We start from the raw sequence: 19,439 nt of genomic DNA, 5'->3' as shown, positions 1-19,439 counted from the left end.
TCAGGTTCATTATGAACCTAATGAACACCCTGGTCACACTTCCATGTATGTTATAAAGCATAACAGTCTTGCTAAATCTAACCACTGGTATGCAGATACAGACTGCCAACACCTCTAGGTTTTACACTCTGAAGATATTTCAGGCAGGTATTTGATGCACATTCTTGCTATACTAACTTCAGTGATTAGGCAGTAGCCCAAGAGGTGTTTTATGAACATTTAAATATCATGTTTAGTTAACCTAAAACACTGCTTTCAAGCTGAAGTTAAACAAATGCCTGATTAATGAAAAACACACTGAGATTTGTAATTAAAGACTCATTTTAGGCCACTAGTAGAAGCATATATATTTGAAAGTCCTTGGATTTAATTTCTTCTTTTGAATAGAAGCAGGCTACTAGAATAAGCAGTACTTTTTATATGAGGAGATGTAAAAAATTATTTGTAAAGAGCCTCTAAAAGGTTGGATGGTATTTCTCATGGTGACCAAGAGACTGTGGTCAGGTTCAGATTCAGCCAAGGTGATGATGAAAGCCAGCTAGTACCTAGTGTTGTAGCTAGAGATGTAGTTCAGTAACTACCATTTAATTTACTTGGCAAAGGCTTTTTACTGAATTCTTTTATGACCAACCTTTTCATCTACACTAGGTCAAATTTCCTCTACTTCCTAGTAATTTGTCAGCAGCAATAAACCACATACCCGCTCCATAATGCAGTAAGGGAGTTAGTTTATTCTCCACCCTGTATCTGCTTTGGTGATCTTCTTTTTTAACCAAGCAATCCATCTCCCACAATTTCTCAAAAGACTCAATGGTTGTTTTGTTGGTCCCACTGACAGCCTTGGTATTCGTGTTATGTTTTAATAACCAACACTAACATTTTCACAGACTTGAGCCTTAGTACCAGTCTCACAGCTGTCATTTACTATTCTTTTTAATTGTGCATTCTGTGTTTCGCATTTTACATTTAGAAACTAGGCTGAGAAGTATGCTGATGGAAACTACCACTCCAAAGACCTTTCAATTCCAATGACCTGTCACCTGGCATACAGGGGCAGTCAGATATGGTGCCTAAAGTTAGACTCCTTAGAAAAAATTAAAGCCTGCATGTTTCTTTAGGCATCCAAATGAAAATTCTCAAACCTTCCTCACTAAGCTGTTGCCTAACTTCTGACACTCTTAGTGACCCCAGTCATATCTTTTCTTTTCATCAGCAAAGCCCTTGGGCATACCCACAAGCAGACCTGAGCTGTTTTAAGTCTACAGTGTCAAACAGCCACATGCATAGTTAAGCTCCTATTCCCCACTGCAATTCAGGAACTGGGAGCTTCCCTCCCTGCTTTGTATTCAGAGGCTGATGCAAATCACATCAGCTGGGACTCTTCCCTTGTCTCTTGGCCCTGAGGACAGTGGGTTAGTAACTCTGGGTCAGGCCTAGAAGACAGATGTGATAATGCCTAATGCTGTTACAATTAAATCCTTGCATCTAGTTCCTAGTGGTTTTGCAGAAGCTCTCCTTTTGTCCTATAGAAAAATCCACTAGGTAGGATTTTTCTCTCTCTGTCCCCAAACCTTTAGAAAGTGAGAGCTGCATAAAAGCTGATGCTTCCCAATCTGTTTCATTCTATGATGAAAGTGATACTCAGAAACAAATAGAATCCCAGCTGTATAGTATCCTAATTTAAGTCCTTGCTCTTCCACTTCTGTCTTCCCCACTCTGGCATTCACTAATTTTATTTATCCTGGGTAGGTAATCTGCCTGTAGGACCTCACATGTCTCTGCTTGTTTTGAAGAGCACCTCACTTACTGGCTGTATTGTATGATAATAACAACAGCGACTGTACCAGTGAGATCCAGAGGTGAACAAGAAAGGTTTTCATGGTAGTGCTACAATGTACAGCTGTTGACCAGCCCCAACACAAGTTGTTGCTGTAGGACACGATAACTACCTTCTTGCAGCCCTGATGATTCAAGTAATTTAGACAGTAGAAGATAAAAGTGTACCCAGGTATAATTCAGTTCTACCTTAATTACCTGATTTACATCAAACTACACAGCTAGTTTTTTGGCATTTTTTGTCCTGCCTTGCATTCTGCAGGTAAGTTCAAACAGAAAATTGGGTGTGAAGTTTTAGCTGGTTTTACAGGCAGGTGGTGGAGGAAAGTGAACTGGATAAGATTTGCACTCTTCAAAAAGAATAAAGCAGTAGATATTTAATGACCTTTCTATTGTGCAAACAGGACCTGAAATTCTTCTTTCTCCCCATCAATAACAATAATAAAGAACTGTTGAAAAAGATTCCTGCCTTTTTTAAACCATAAAAAGTATTAACAACTCTAAGCTAATGTTTTTTTCAATGTTCAAAACTCGAGTTTTCAGACACACTGAAGACCAAGACTAGCAAAAGCTTCCATAAGAACACTTCCTCTCAACATGTTAAAGTATTTGTCTGTGAAGTTTTTGAAACAGTAACGTAATATTAAAACCAAGCAAGGGCTGACCTCAAGAGCTCATGAGGTGCTGTAATTTACATAGCAGATTACAAATGAATTCATTGCAGATTCTCTCTTCCTGTGCCACAGAAACAACCACCTCAAAACAAAAGCCACACAAACAAAAAAATTCATTACTCCCATAACATAGGAATACCTAACAGGTTTTTTTCCTACATTGTTAAAAAGTAAGTTTTGCATAGCAGTTACAAGGTAGGACTTGCATAGATACAGATAATTCAGTTAACCCAGCTTTGGTCCATTTTGTATCACCCCACCTTGCCTCTTTTAGAAGTTGTCTATCACCACCACCTCCTGTTCCCTTAGTCTTACCTCCAGGTGTTCAGCACTGTGAAGTAGGGAGCATTACCAGAATGAAGGAGGCCCAAGCAGTGTGCTAAAGGTACTCCAGGAGGTAACTCCATGCCTGGTAAGCAGCACAACCTTCAGTTCACACATGCACAACACTCCCAGCAGCAAACAGCATTCCCACACCACCATCCTCCCCAGCCTCAGGGAGCAGGGCAGTTTTTCTGCTCTTGACCAAGTGACAAAAGGCCAATCTCTGCAGAAGTCATTAAGGAGAGCAGCTGGTGTTGCCAGTTTCCTATGCAAAGGAAATTGCAAATTAGTTTTCCACTTTCTACTAAATTTAGGGGAACTTATGTTGTCCTCCTTTTGATTGTTGTAATTTGAGAACATTAGTAGTACTTAAACACTTTTTCTTTAAAAGATACGCAGAAATTGTATTTTTACGTGCTTATGAGAAAAACTGCAAGTTTACTGCTTTACTCATTTTTGCTTTGACCAGTGACATTTAACCCCAGTGAAGCTGCAAGCTCTGTTTCAGTGTTTTCCCTGGTAAATGTCACTCTGCTACAGTGCTGCATTCACCAGCTTTAAAGTAGCTTTTATCAGCAGTGATGCCATGTGCCAGTGTTCCTGGTGTTCCCAGACTGTTGGCTTAGCTTATTTTCTTTCAACAGCTGTGGAAAATATCTGAAACACAAAGGCAAGAACTATTCCATTTTTATATAAAAAGTGATTAATTGGAAATTATAGAGTTGCTGAAGGTAAATGTTGTATTGCGATTCTTTACTTTTAAACCTCCATTAATATACAGCCTGATTAATTAACTGTACTGTCTAGAGTTAGATTGAACTGGCAGAGAATTTTAGTATGTAGGACTTAGTTTATAGACCTAGGTATGAGCTCAGGCAGTCAGTGAGCCAATTTAACAGGGAGATGGATATTTCCTTGCATTAGAGGAATAGTGCATATATTGCATTAATGCATATAAATGGTGTAGGGAGACCTGTAGCACTGGCTTCTGGAACAATCCCTTACAGCTTCTTGGCAGCTAAGTAGGAACCCTCAGTGACCAGGAAAGTCCTTGGACAATTGTAGTTCAAGAGGTCAAAAAAGTGACACAAAAATTGTCTTTGTCCCCCTCCCTCCCTTTCTGCTGCCTCATTAAGGAAGGCTGAACTCGGAGATTTTCAGAGACATATCTCATGCAACACAAATATTCTACAGGCAGCCTTGTTGCTAAAGTAAATAGATACTAAGGGAAACAGATAATTCTAAACAGATACTTGAGGGAAACACCCTCAATAGCTATTTGACCTTGTGGGGGCCTTGGCCCCTTCTTGTCCAATAGATGCCTGCCTCTTCCCCAGAGCATGCTGATGGTTGCTATGGGCTTCACTGGGAGATACTGGTACTCTGCTAGCAGGGAAAAGCAAAAGCCTTGGTCTTTTCGAGGTGTAAGACATCAATCATTCTCCAAAAATTACTTTTGAATAGCATTTTGAAATTCACTAGTAAGAGTGCTCATCTTTGAGGAAGGCTGTAGGTGATTCAGTTCCTTTTCATCGCCCTTTCCAGTTTGTGTGCAGGCAGGAGCTGAACAGCAGCATTTCTACCTTACACCTTCTGCAATGATTCCTCTTCTTTATAATGTACTTACTTGTTTTCTCAGAAGTTTCCTCTGTATTCTTTGAAGGTTGTGTGATGTTGGACTCCAAGCAGAAGGACCACTGGTCTCTCTTCCTGCTGGCAGTGTGAGAGGGAGCAAATAGGACTGGTTGGACCAGATTTTTAGAGGGGAATTACCACTGCAATTGCAACAGCACCAGTTCTAAGTGGTTCTAAGAGGACGTGTCTGTAGACACGCACTGAAGGTTAACTGAAGGTTAGTTTTTAGTTCTGACTTACAGATCACAGCCACCATTTCAGATAGGGATCTGTCTGTGAGCTTCAGCAGGTTTATAAGTCTCTTTCAGGGACCAGTTCCTAAATCCAAGCATTTTGGGATAGGAACATCCATAATCACAGAATCACAGAATGATTAAGTTGGAAGAGACCTTTGATCATCAAGTCCAACCCATGCTGTAACACCTCAACTAAACTGTGGCACCAAGTGCCACGTCCAGTCTTTTTTTTAACACATCCAGGGATGGTGACTCCACCACCTTCCTGGGCAGACCATTTCAGTACTTTATCACTCTTTCTGTAAAAAACTTTTTCCTAATATCCAGCCTATATTTCCCTTGGTGCAGCTTGAGACTGTGTCCTCTTGTTCTGTCAGTTGCTGCCTGGAGAAAGAGGCCAACCCCACCTGACCACAGCCACCTTTCAGGGAGTTGCAGAGAGTGATAAGGTCACCTCTGAGTCTCCTTTTCTCCAGGTTAAACACCCCCAGCTCCCTCAGTCATTGCTCACAGGGTTTGTGTTCCCAGCCCCTCATCAGCCTCGTTGCCTCCTCTGGACACAGTCAAGTGTCTCAACGTCCTTCCTGAACTGAGGGGCCAGAGCTGGACACAGCACTCGAGGTGTGGCCTCACCAGTGCCAGCTACAGGGGAGGAATGACCTCCCTGCTCCTGCTGGCCACACCATTCCTGATCCAGGCCAGGAGCCTTTGGCCTCCCTGGCCCCCAGGGCACCCCCGGGCTCATGTTACCCCGGCTGTCACCAGTGCCCCCAGGTCCCTTTCCTGCCTGGGCACTGTCCAGCCACACCGTCCCCAGCCTAGAGCACTGCAGGGGGTTACTGTGGCCAAAATGCAGGACTGGGCACTTGGACTTATTAAATGTCATCTCACTGGACTCTGCCCATCCATCCAACTGTTCCAGGTCTCTCTGTAGAGCCCTCCTACCTTCCAACAGATCCACATACTCCCAGCTTAGTGTCATCCACAAATTTACTAATGAAAGACTCAATACCCTCATCCATGTCATCAGTAAAGACATTGAACAGAAGTGGCCCCAGCACAGAGCCCTGAGGTGACTGTCCCCAGCTGGATGCAGCACCATTCACCAGCACTCTCTGGGCCCAGCCATGAGCCAGTTCCTAACCCAGCAAAAAGTGCTCCTGTCCAAGCCCTGGGCTGCCAGCTTTTCCAGGAGTGGGCTGTGTATGTGAAGTATACTTCAAATTCGAGTATCTGTGGATGTTGATACCCTAAAATTTGAAGATTAAAATTACATACAGCATATTACTTGTAAGAGACTCTGAGAAAACGTCAGTGAAGCCTTGCATGAATAAATAGTTTAATTAAAATCAACAATAAAATTGTTTCTGGTCAGAAAACACATCACTACAGACATCACATCCCCAAGCTGGATTTCTGGGGCTATGATCAAGGCAAAGAATTAGGTGAGAGAATTTGGAATTCCATAGCACCAAATCTCTTGCTGCTTTTAGCTAAGGCTAGGTGCTGCTAACCAGTTTATCAGTGGGATCTTGCCATGAAGCAGGAAATTGAACTAATTGTTACAGCCCTTAAGCAGAAATTCAGATTTTCCCCCCATCAGTATAATATCTTTCACAAGCTGGTGAACTTGGAACAAAAAAAAAGTGAGTTCATGGGACATAGGGCCATGATTTTATAAAAGAACTCTTTATTTCCATGTAACTCCAGCTGTGCAGAAAAGTGCTGATTACATGGTGGTATTTAAGTTTAGTAAGAAACTTCTTGCCTGAAATCAATTTTGATACCAAGTGAGTGCCTAATATACCCTGTTTTAAACCTTTTACTTTTTTAAGCAATCTGTTTTTCAGTTGAACAATGTCTAAAATTAAAAGAGTATTTTCCTTTGTCAACATTTATAAGTGATTTGAGCTCCTCTGTTCAAAGAATATGACATGTTTTTACCACAACACATTCCTTCTGTATGCTTTTAACTATCTCGCTTTATTAAAAATAAAAAATAAAATCTAGTCACACATAGCTAATAGATTCTTGTGAACATCCTAAATCATCAGCACATTTTTGATGAACTCTTAGGTGTTTTGCTGACTTAAGCCAAGGTTCAAGTTGTTTGTTTATTTTAGTTAAATTAGTTAAATTTAGTTAAATTTCTTTGGCTTTATTATGTGCAAAGATTTCATGACTGATACAACACAAAGCTGTGACTGAGAGTGGAAGCTGTTTTGGTTATATACCCACGAGTCAAAGAATTGTAAACTTTTCCTTCACAGAAATAACTGTGCCATCAGAGGTCTTTTCCTCCTTCATGACATGTAAAGAAATATGGTATTTTTGACAGCTACTTTGAAATAATGTGTTTTGTTTGCCCCTCCTATTTTTTCATATTCACCTCCCTTTTCTGGGTTTTTTAAAATAATTTTTTGTGTAAATATACTGTTAAATAAATATACACTTAATTCTTTACTGTATGAGAAAACTTATTACTTACTTCTGTAATGTGTTTGATTTCTTTTAGATATTGTGCAATGGACCAGGAACATGTGTTCCTGTTTGTTTATCTGCTTTTCTTCTTGGCCTTCTACGAATAAAGAGAACAGTCATTGTGTATGTGGAGAGCATCTGCCGTGTGGAAACTTTATCCCTGTCTGGAAAGATTCTTTACTACTTTTCAGATTATTTCATAGTTCAGTGGCCTGATCTAAAGAAAAAATATCCCAAGTCAGTATATCTTGGTCGAATAGTGTAACAGCAGAAGATACGCTAAGCTTTACCTGAAATAGACTCTGCAAGCTTCTCACTTGCATTCCTGTAGTAATTTATTCCCAAGAATTCCTGTTAAGAAATTAGTCTGGTACTTAAAAATGAGACAATAAAGATTTCATTTAAGTAAAGTTTTTGTGTATTTGTATTTATTGCTATCGTGTAGATCTGTTTGCCAATAACTCATAGGGGCTCTGTCTGTGCTGTCTCTGTTTTCATCTAGTTTTCCTGCTATGTGAATGGTAATTTTTGTCTACAAATAAATATGGGAATTTGTATGAATGTAACATTTCCTGTAAGGAAACTCTGTGTCATTTTTTAAATTGTAAGCAACAAAGTCTTTTTCTAGCACAACAGACTTTATTTCCTTTATGCTAGCAGTGAAGTCCCTTGTGAATCCTTAGAGTATAAAGGAAACAGTTATATTAAGTTGGCTTCATGACAGTTTGTACTTTACAATCTTCCAAACCCCCCAGAGCATTAAACCAGTATCATTTTTCCTCTGGTCTTGTCAAAGCTGTCCTTATAATCTGTTGTGCACCTTTTGAAAATTGTTGCTCACTTCTTAAGATAAATAAACAGGTGACAAATGTCATGCTACAGGCACAATACTTACCCGTTTAAGAAGACTTTCTTCAAAGCTTGAGTGCAAAAAGCCTTACCGAATCTACATCAAACAGAACAAAACTGTCAGTTGTGGAAATTGAACTGGTTCAAGCTCTGAAATAGAGGAAGAAAAAACCCTTCAGTAATAAGGGAAGGAACAGTTACCCTCTTTTCCTGATACAGTGAATTTGACTTCCAGTATATCCTGATTTTTTCATTTTAGCCCCTTACACTCAACAGGACAATATACACTTAAGACTTTGCCCTGAAAAATGGTATCTCATACATTGGAACAACTTTTAAAAGGCATTTTGTTGGCAGTAAGTGTGTGAAAGCATACTCCAGCATTTCACATTCATCTGGCAAAATGTAGTTCTCCAACCATCCCACCTATAAAGCAGTATAAACACATCTGTCATCCGTACACACACGGAGCTATGTGGCTGGCTGCAGAAACATAAACAAAGAAGAAAGACGAGTAGAAACGCCCTCCAGAGTGCACAGCCTGACTCTGGTGGAGCCAGGAGCAGCTCCTCGATGCAGCAGGAGGAGACTCTCCGGGAAGGCTTTTCCTCAGCATCAGATGTCAAAACATTGCAGCAGCTATTCTGGTAGGGAATGGGGGGGTGGAATTTAGCTCAACAGAAACAATGGTTCCTGCTGTTCAGAAACAAGGCTCCAGAGGAATAGGCTGCTCCATGCAGAAAGGCATTAGAAATCATCAGGAAATGCTGAGCAGAAAACCACTGTCACAATATTGCAAGGCCTGAGGAGAAGCCAGCTGTTATAACCTGTCCAACAGGCTTAACAATCCTCAGCGTAGAGTCCTTGATGTGGTCACATGTGAGAACAGGGAGTTTTTGTGGGTTTTAACCAAGATTATGTCTGAAATTGAAGAGCAGTTAATAGGTTAAGGTTATGTGAGAAGGATTTTGTGCAGCGCATACTGAGGTCCTTGAAAATTATTTGGTTGAAGTAAATCTGCCGAACTGGAGTGAGAACTATCTTATGACTTTCTACACAGTTGCAGCTAGTTTGATAAATTAGAGATAGACTGGACTCTGTTATGGCTAATGGTAGTTTATTTTCGATCAGCGCTTTCTCTCCTGAGTCTTGCTTTCTTCTTTGCAAGGGAACTAGAGTAGAGGGGAAGAGGACAGAGGCAGCCTCTTCCTCTGCTCTGGGTAAGGGGCAGCAGCACAGGCTCAGTGCCTGGGGCTGAGAGAAGCCAGAGGAGAGCGGGCGGGGAATGAATGGTGCCATTGGTGCCGAGTGGGGCGGGAGCAGCCGGCCCCGTCCTGCCCGGGGTCTCCAGCTCAGCCAAAGCATCTCTGCCGCTCTGTTCGTCCCTCAGAGCCCTGCCCAGCGCAGGAGCTGGGGTTCTGGTGTGCTTCCCGACCGCGGGTTCATAAACTCTGTGAGCCTGCCTTTGAACACTCTGGAGTTCCAGGAATTTTCTTTCACCTGTCACCTACGTGGCAATGACTACTGCGAAAAGAAAGAACTTGCCTGTTCAGACTTGTAACCTCCCATGTAAACACTCGGCAGGTAACAGGAGATTTCTTCACAAGAGGCTGTCCTGAAAAAACTGAGTTGCTCCAGGTCATCTTGGTGCAGAGGAGTCTTATTTTCAAGGATTTGGGAAGACTTTTCCCACTTTCCTTCACTGCCAGCCTTCTAGGGGAGCAAAGTCAAGAGTATCTCAGCCTATGTTTTCCCAACAGCATGTTCTTTACTCTGGGAAACCTGGGAAAGGCAGGTTAAAATAGCACATATAAAGTGGGTCTTAATGCAGATTGTTGGCTCTGAGGGTGTGGAATGATACCCATTCCCTGGGACTGCTATTTTCCTTACTGGCTCAAGTGTTTATTTGAGTTAAGGGCATTTACTTTTCAGCAGTTTATAATTAATTCTAGCAAGTGAAAATTTGGATTAGAAATTACTAGGAGCTCTCTAGAGTTGGAGCAGGTAGAACAGAAATGGGAGGACCACAGCCTAACTGACCAAAGCCTTCAACAAAACACTACATCACAGTCATAGGTTCAGAAAAAAAAGACTTCTGGCTCAAGTTCTCTTAAAGGAAGTTTTGTTATCAACCTAAGTGACTTTTCCTTGAGAAGATTATCTCAAATAACTGCTAGTTCTCCCCACAGCACAGTGGAGCTGAAGTAAACTAGCATTTTGTTATTGAGAAGCTCTTTCTTATCTTTTGTTTTTAGAAGGTGGGTACAACCAAACAGTCTATTGTTCTAGGAGAAAACTGCATTTTTCCTCTCCCAGCACAGAACAGAAAACAGCCCTCCCAGGGTCTAGCTAAAGATTAAAGGTCACTGACTGGATTCCTTAAGTTTAGATTCTTGAGGTTTGCTATGTCTTATTTTTTTCTCTTAAATATTAATACAATGGCAAACACATTTGCTTTACATATAAGGAATGTTTGATGTGAAATATATTACCACTTTTTCTCCATTTCCAAAAGAGGAAACCATAGTATCCTATAGATTTGAAGCAAAATTAGGAAGAAATATATTCTTAAACAAATAAGACTTTATGGAAATATCATCACCAAAATTGGCAAAGATTTTCAAAGAGAACAGAAGGCATCCAGAAATTCATTGTCTGAATCCTAGCATGGAAGCCAAATTCTAAATGAATGTTCTTTATCGGATTGTTTTATCTAGATTTGCATTAGCTGACAAATATTAAATATTCAGAGGTGCATCTCTTTTGACCTGGTTGTCTCCTACTGGAGAGTATATAATGTACATCTAAAAATGGGTTAATTTTATTTAAAAAAAGGAGGAAGGGGAGGTAAAAGAGGAGCACCAGATCGAATGTAATAAAATAACTATATAAGAAAAAGGTGGGCTCTTACTAAAAGCAGCTTAAGAGATTATTTCCATGTTATACCAGAAGAAAGCTAAACAAACAGGTCTACTTTCAGCCAATGATTCAAATTTTTACAACTCAGCCATGACCATTCCAATAGTCATGCTGTTATATTTTGCAAGACAGTAAGGATTTCTGGGAACAGTAGTCAATGTCTCAAAAATAACTTCTGAAGTTGTACTCACATAATTCTTCAGACACCTGTTTTCCATGCAAAATCACCTTGTCATAACATAGGACAGTTAATACTAGTGAAAAAAACCCCTGCTGTATACAAATACTGCATAGATAATTTTAAACATACAAATGCAAGTCATGTTTGTAAAGCAAAAGATCCTCTTACATCTGTGCAAGGGGTCCCAGAGTATAACCAGATCTAAAGCGACCACCTTTTCCATCCTCATTTTCACCTCTTAATGAGCTTATCAGTGTGCCTTAGCCCAATGAGCAACCACAGACTACATCCAAGCAGCTGGCAGTTCCCCTGGAATGGGAGAGAATGTAGGATGCCACAGGGAAGAATAGCTCAGAGGGAGTTAGAGAGTGGCACTTGCACAGAAACCTTTCTTTCTTTAGTGCCAAGTATCACGATCCAGTTGAAGACATTTTTGCCCCAAGCTTCAAGTAAAAAGCACAAAAGACTCCCTGTCACCATTTCTCTCTAGCAACTGTGTCCCTTCCATCTCTTCAATGGAAATGAAAGGTTCTAACAGACCCTTGGTAGATGTCTCCATGGTTGTTCGAACACATTGCATACACAGTGCTTGTGTCTCCCTTCAAATCATGTTTGTGTTGCCTTTGTCCCTCCTGCTCAGGGTTGAAACCAAGTCACTGTGCTGGGCTGGGGAGTTACTGCCACAGACACGATCTGCTGATCTGAGAACGGCTTTAGTTCCCTGAAGGAACTTCTGCTCTCCCAACAGGAGGCACTGGGAATGGATAAAAGCATACAAGGACTGTAGCCATGGCAATCCCATTTTGTCTCTGGTAGCTGGTGCACTTAGTAAAAGCCTGACAGAGATGACTACTAGGTAATACATGTCATAAATGTTGGAGCTTTAAAAAGTCACTTTAATTTTTTTAATTTATAACTTAACTGTGCAATTCAGAAACATATTTTTATCCAACGCTGGCTATTATAACTATCACAGGCTTAAGCAGTAAAATTCTCATAATAAATATTTTCTACAACAGATTGCAATACCCCTTTTAGCTTTGTATAGATAAGGGGAAATTGCATTCATGTTGTCCCTGAAATATGTATTTCACATATTAGCTTGGAAACAGGTAGAGTCTTCTGTACCAGTCAAGCAAAGATCAATAACCATGGTACATAAGAGCTTTGATCCTGGGGTATGTATCAGACCTAGCAGCATTAGGAACAGACCATACAACCCTAATCTATTATTTCCAGGCTGACTTCAGGAAACTAGTTCACATAGATTGTTGACTTCAGTGTTCAGGATAAATGTACTCTAGGATATCAGTTTTTAAGTTTAATTTCAGCAAAAACAGTCTTCACTAATTTATAGTGAATGAAGGACAGGTTACATGCTATGAACACACAATGATTATTTAACTGAAGATTATATAACTGGACACAGAGAAATGTGGTGGGAAGATGGTGTCTGTATTATGGGACAGCAGACCAAAGCAGAGCACTGGCAGCAGGAGGTTTGAGGAAGCTGCTGGGCTCTCAGTTAATACTCTGACAGGCCCCTCCTTTGGCTGGCCATGCTGTGCCAACAAACTCCTGCTTGTTCCAGCAGCTGGGTGAGGATCTAGGAAAGTAAGTGTTGAGCCCTCAGGCTGCTCACAAACTTAACCCTAGACCTTTCTGAGACTTGAATTTGACTTCTTCCAAAGACCATACTTCCTGATAACAAAATGGTAGTCTCATGACCAGTATTGTTGAAATCAATAGGAAGTACTCAGAGGCAGTGGTCATCTTGCATAAGCTGCTTGGTAAGAACCAAAATTTTGCACAAGAATTCAAAAAACCTGGTAGCTCTCACAGTAACACCTTTGGACATCTCATTGCTGTTTCATGCTGCAGAGGCAATGGAGAAGGAAATGAAAGTGGCATATGATACATGAAGATGGACCTTTGTTGACATACTTATTTAAACTAAGGTCACTGTTCTGCAGAGTATAGAATTCCCATTTAGAATTTCTTGTATCTATTTTACTCCCCTGCCCAAAATTTTTGGGCAAAAATTATGCATGCAACAAAAAATAAGCAATCTCACATTTAGCTGTGCCAAGGACAGGCTTTAACCATGGATATATCTATAAAAAGATGCATTTGTTGATTGATAATGAGTTTAACACATACCTTGTGTTATCTTTGTGTGTACCAGAGCAACAAAGTTCAACAAGATGTTTGATATGTTTGTTATTCTCTAGCAAGAGACAGAATAGGGGTAATAATATTTAACAGAAAATGGGGGAAATTAGGGTCTCTCTGAGGATTTAAAAACACAACATCTTATTAATTAAGATATTATGCAGGAGTGCGGCTCCGTTTTCTGGGGGTTTTTTGGGTTTTTTTGAGGAAGTGTGTTGGGGGTGTGGGATTCTTAATACAAAAGTTAGGTGTTGATGACCTGCTGGACTGTACCAGGCTTAGGCAACTGCTCAAAGAGATTTTGTATAAACTTCAGAGGAAGACAAAGAGAATATTCTTAGGCAGATTAAACTGTCCTTGTACTGTGCAGCAAATAATTTTTAAAGGAGTCTATAAAAAAGTTATAGTTTTTTTTTAATATTGTGACTTAACAAGTATTTTAGACCCTACAGTGAAGTTTCTGTGCATAATCCTATCCCTTCTATGCATCAGTGCACAGTAGGTTCTTAAAATAAAAAAAGCCCTCTACTTGGTTTAAGAGAGAGTGGATATTTGTAACGCTATATCAACAGTCAGATCTGCTCAGTTAGCATTACGGTAAATTCTACTTTCAGCTGCCAGTAGCTTGGCAATTAGAGTTTCCTGCTTTATTGTTAAACACTGCAATTGAACTCTGCTGCTTTTCATTTGTGATCCAGCTTGGGATGTCAGCTGACACTGAAATCAATGTCCTAGCCTCCAATTCAGTGGCTTAAAGGATATCTCCCCAACATTCCCTGCCAAGATGACATCCAGAAATTATTATTCAGCAGCAGTAGACAGGGCCTGTTTTTGCAGGCACTCATTTGTAAAAAAGCAAGCATGACAGCTGGGAATTACAGTTAAAGGTGCTTTTCATATCCACACTGAAAAGCAGAATATTAAAAGTATTGTAGCTGTATTTGCAAAGAAGCACTTAAGTGATATCTTTAGCAGCTCTACATTAATACTTGTAATAATTCCTTTGAAAAGCAACTTCATAACAAGATACACTAAGTTAGATACAAAATAAATACCTTCAAAAATTTTTGGTGGAAGGATCTCCACTCTTCTGTAACTTCGAGATAGAAGATGACCACTGACAAGCAAAGATAATTATCTCAGAGCACATCCCAATTCTAAACACATTTTTAACTCCGGACTAGAGATAATTTATGAAAATCTTCATCTAACTTTCTTTGAATAACATTGAGTGTAGAATAGGCAGGCTGGGGAAATACAGAGAAAGCTGCTTCCATGTTAAGTGTTACTCTGGAAAGGCTGAACAGATATTTCTGAGAGGAAAGCAATTATTACTGCTGCCTTGCTCCCCTAACATACCTCCCACCCACCCCCACCAGCTTCTTTCAGGTTGATTGAAGAATCAGAATCTATAACTAAACAATTAAGGTATTTCCTTGGTTAGACTGAATTTGCACAGTTCAGCACTGTGCTGTGATGTAATGAACATTTCGATATGCTCCTTTGCCAACCTTTTCCTCTGAAGAAAGTTTATTATAGACCACAGATATAACTTTATTTTGTATCTGTTTACTTGCAGCCTTAATCCCCATGACCAGAATTTTCCTTTGTGTTTACAAGTGAACTTTACCAGTACCTTCTACTCCATCCCACAGCCCCTTTTGGAGATGGGTGGGGACATGTGGGGACTGCAGATACAGAACTGAACCATGCCAGTACTGCATTTACTACTGAGCAAGCACACCTAGCACACACTAAGTACATCATATTGATATCACTGAGTTTCAAAAAATGGGTATTGCTTGCACTAAAACTTGAGCAAATAATTATTTTAAATATTAAATCTTTGTTTCAGTTGGGGAGGAAAAAAAAGAAAAAGAAGGGAAAAAAATTACTTTTCCAAAGCCAAAATAAACAAGTTAAAAAAAACCCCAAACCATCAAAAAAACCCCCACACTCAACATCTTCTGGAAATTCTAAAGTTTTGCGGGATGCAATGTGAGCATAAAATAGACAAGATTAATGATCTGGGATAAAGTGGCTAAAAACCTCAGCATTCTGTGTTCTGGTACAGTCTCAGTTATCTGAGCATCAGCTATTCCTAATTCCCTTCTCTCCCCCAAGTCTGAATCACATCCTCTGACATGTACTGAAGTACATTAACAGTGACATGGATTATTTGAAACCTCTCTTATTCAAACAGATTTGGGATCCAAACCATTGTAATAACTGAGTTTCCATGCCATGGTAGCCAGCCTCTGGCTAAATGCCACTGTATCTCAGCCAGTCACTCATGTGCAGCACTCAGCATTCTTTACACCATTCCAGTCCCAAATAACCCTATAAAGCACTCTGATGATCACTTGCTACGTATTGTTTTGCTCTTGAAATTATCTTAACTTCTAAGTATAACTTTATCATGAGATTTCACAGAAGTATAATGAATAAAGTCATCAGGCAAAAACCAGCACATTTTCTCAAGCTTGTGAAAATACCTTGTCAGAAGTGGAAGATATTTCTGACAAGGAATTAGTCTCATTTAGAAAATACTGCCTAGATAATTAAAATTGGAAGTAGTCATGGAATTAGGCAGCAAGGAGAAGGATTTTGTTGCTATTTCAATATTAAATTTTGATTATTAACAGTGGATGAAGATTATTATTACTGGATAATTAACCAACCTTTTAAAATATCAGCACTTCTCAAGAATAGTCTTGTTCCAATAAGTGAGCATGAAGACTTTAACCGTCAAATAACTGACCTGTTCACAGGTCAATTGTAATTATTTTGTGTTTGGCATCCAGACTAATGAATTTGAATAATGCAACATGAAGCTGCAGGAAAAAATTTACCATGTACTATCTTGAATCAATTTTCTTGTGAGGTTACTATTGGGGAACACAATGGAGAATGAAGAAAAGGATTGATGTTAACACACCAAGTCTTTAAGGACATGAATTTGTCCAGACCTGTTAAGAGCTGCACTGAAATAAAAGCAAGCAGAACGTGCTCAAGTAGCATAAAAATCACGTTTAGAGGTTCAGAAAGGGAGATAAAGCATTGAAATCAATCTTAGATCATGCTGAGCAGGCTTCAGCCAAAAAGTAAATGTAATAACTTCTGCATCCTGGAGAGACAGAAATTGCTTCTTCAAAATATCTATGTGAAAATCTATATTTTGTATGTATATATGGAAAGTTAAAGTGGCAGCTAGAAGCCAAGAATTACAGAAGCACAAAATACCACAAGGTTACAGTTTTCTCCCTTTCTCTAATTCCATCATACAGTCATTCCCTCCAAAAGAGGGCAAAACTGGCTCATGAAGCCTCTTAGAAAAATAAGGAAAAGTTTCAGGCTTCAAAGTCATTCTGCATTAGAATTAACCTGTTATATCATCAACTTATGCATCCATTCAGAGTTCAATAGTGGCACACATCCTTAATATTCAGTGTTTATAGTTTTGAGGCAGCAGCCCCTTCCCATCAGGGCAGAGGTGCCCGTGAGGCACTCCCTCAGCTCCCGGAGCAGCAGTTCTGTGAAGCTGCCAACAGCAGTGGCCCGTGTGAAGACCACTTGGCCTTTCCCTCTGTCATCACAGTTCAGATACAGTTGTGGCAGTAGATGTGTGTGTGCTCAGCCTCTGGGCTGTGGGGAGGAGAATTCTGCTGTTCTGGTTGTGTGTTGTTTGGCTGGTCCCAGCTGGGCTCATCCAGGGCTGCCGAGGAAGTGGCCTGGTGAACTGCAGGAGCTACGGTGTGACTGATGGGAAGTTTTAAGAAGAGCTATCAGAAGCAAAATAATTAAGAAGGAAAAGGCCACTCTTAAGAGGTCTAATGTTTACAAAGATGCAGTGCCAAGTTATTTTCCTACCAAAGTCTGCCTTAAGTTGAGATACGAGAGCTGAGTTGGTTTTTTTCATCATACACACAAAATAGAATAAAGAAGAAAAACTCACAAAGTCTTGTCTTCCTCACAAGGAACAATGTGGTAGCACATGCTGTCCCTGCAGGTATTTCCTTTTGTTGTAGGTAAATATCACTGTGAATAAAACTGATAGCTGTTAACGGAGTCAAACACTTCAGCATCAGCATGCTGGTGACAGTCTGCCTGCAAGTGTTTAAGTCCCAGTGATGGAGGAGTGACGCCATCAAATGAGAGGGAGAAAGGGCACTGTGAACCACCTGCTCCAAGCCAACAGACTGCTGTTCCTGTGCTTGAATTGTAACAGAATTGTAAAATATGTCAGGCATTTTGATTGCACAGCAGCAATCTGAAGTCCTTTGTTGGCTTCTGCTTGTGTGCTGGTTTTTGCAAGTTAAAAACCAACCCCAGCAGCAAACCTTTCACCCAGGCAGGGAGGAGGCTGGGAGGGCACATGACAACACAGGACCCCCAACAGTAATCAGGTTGCAGGTAAATTATATTTGATTTTTTTTTCTATATTGCCATGGAATGTACTTCAGCATTCAAATATTCTTGAGCTATACCCCCACTGATAAGAATGCAGCTATCACATTTTAAGAGAAGGTCATGAGCCTAAAATAAAATTTTAAAAAGCAGAAAAGTCATCCTTAAGCTTATTTATGAACAGCTAGCACAAGTAGGTAACAACCCCCCCCCTTCCCATAAAGGTATGGAGGACAGAAGATGACATCAATGTTAGAATCAATGAAAAAGGATTAATTAGAGAAGCAAACCTTTAGATATTTTAACAAACTTAATGTATTGTTTTGGTTTAAACACAGCTTTAATCCCTAAAAATACAAACACATAGATAAGTCTCTCCCTTCAGCAAGTTATTTTATCATAAGCATGAGTAATATTTATGTCCTTAAAAACTTAAGTCACAGAGGGGAGTCCTTCCCAAAGTTGAGATGAGGCTCCTAGTACCACAACTGCCAGAACTCATGCTTCTCAAAATAAGGATTTTAACAATACACTTTCAAGAAAAGTCTGTACTTGAATTTCTTTTTTTTTTCCCTACTTCAGTATTTTAGGATTGGTCCTATGTGATTCTCCGAGCATTTTGGCATCATGTGCATCTCAGAAAACATCTCCATATAAGGGAATTTACTCAAGCAACGTAGGGAAAACACAGAACAGAGATATCAGATAATAATTCCATTAAGGCTGAATTTGGCCCCATGATTCAGTTTGTGGTATTTGAAAGAAGTCTCTGTACTTAGTTTTTCCAGATGTTGATTTTAAGACACTTGCAAGCTACTTTTAGGTAGAATTAATGACTCTTGAGAAAATGCTGTCTTCTGTAGTCTGGTACACAGGAAAGAGGAGTGGGCTACGAACGCCTCTTAGTGCCTGTAATTGTTCTACAAGGCAAGAGGATCTCTCATGGGATGAGAATGGTCTGGTGAAGTAGTTGAGAGGCAACACAGCACACATACAGCACAACATGTTTAATCAAAGTACCAAGGGCAATGCTGCACATCCTCAGAATGTTCCAAAGTAAGCAGCAGTAAGAGCATGGCAAAGTTTTAAAGGAGGTATTTGAGATAACATATGAATAAACATTATAACAGCTTACCTAGGACATGCATTATTTTGAAGAGGAATCCTAATAAACTAAAGATTAGGAACAGTTCTGGGTAGTACTAAGGCTGGTCTGTAGAGTCCTTTCTTTGCAGTTTCAATGCTACTGCTAATGTTTGGTCTTGATCATCAGTAAAATTCAAGTCTTAATGGAGTCACAAGCTGTATTTATCCTACAACAATTTTAATAACTTTAGTCATGTAAGTTATTTAGGCTAAAACATTACTGAGTGTTAGTGTCACTACCACCCTGGGACAGGCCATTTCACAACACTGGGAGTAGTTAACACACAGACATGGCAGCCTGAGAAAAACTCCCCCAAATTCAAGAGAATTGCACAAGGGCTTTGTTAGCTCCTTGCCTCAGCTGAGGCACATCAAAGGGGAAGGGAACAGCTCAGCCTTCCTTTGACCTCACCAGGTCAGCTCACTCACTTGCTGATATTTTTTCCTTAATCCTTAGAAAACACAGATTTGACTCAGAAATTGTAGAGCACCCTACCCCTTCCTGAAGCACGAGGCTACTGGCCAGCACTGTCTTTAGGCAGCACCCCCCCAGTTACCTGCAGGCCAGCGAGCTCCATC

At 40.1% G+C, this 19,439-nt stretch overlaps 1 protein-coding gene and 1 long non-coding RNA gene across 4 annotated transcripts in view; one reads left to right on the top strand and one right to left on the bottom strand.

Annotated features, from left to right (window-relative positions):
• ALG14 (ALG14 UDP-N-acetylglucosaminyltransferase subunit) overlaps positions 1 to 7,596 on the top strand; it is a 19,453-nt gene extending 11,857 nt beyond the window's left edge. The window contains exon 4 of the mRNA XM_066325242.1: positions 7,221 to 7,596. Within this exon, the coding sequence (XP_066181339.1) occupies positions 7,221 to 7,451 (231 nt within the window). The 3' untranslated portion in view covers positions 7,452 to 7,596. The remainder of the gene's footprint in view (positions 1 to 7,220) is intronic.
• LOC136365000 (uncharacterized) overlaps positions 1 to 19,439 on the bottom strand; it is a 24,512-nt gene extending 5,073 nt beyond the window's left edge. Inside the window, exons 1-4 of one of the 3 annotated variants that reach the window (XR_010744244.1) lie at positions 19,418 to 19,439; positions 8,082 to 8,185; positions 7,194 to 7,283; positions 1,953 to 3,099 (exon numbers count right to left, since the gene is read on the bottom strand). This is a non-coding gene — a long non-coding RNA (uncharacterized lncRNA). Of the gene's footprint in view, positions 1 to 1,952; positions 3,100 to 3,756; positions 4,545 to 7,193; positions 7,284 to 8,081; positions 8,186 to 19,417 lie in introns of those variants that run through there. The other 2 variants (XR_010744243.1, XR_010744242.1) reach the window with 2 other exon arrangements.

Source organism: Sylvia atricapilla, chromosome 9 (genome assembly GCF_009819655.1).
Source record: "Sylvia atricapilla isolate bSylAtr1 chromosome 9, bSylAtr1.pri, whole genome shotgun sequence".
Lineage (NCBI taxonomy): Eukaryota > Metazoa > Chordata > Aves > Passeriformes > Sylviidae > Sylvia > Sylvia atricapilla.
Note: the sequence above shows the minus strand (reverse complement) of the source record. Positions and strands in the feature narration are given on the sequence as shown.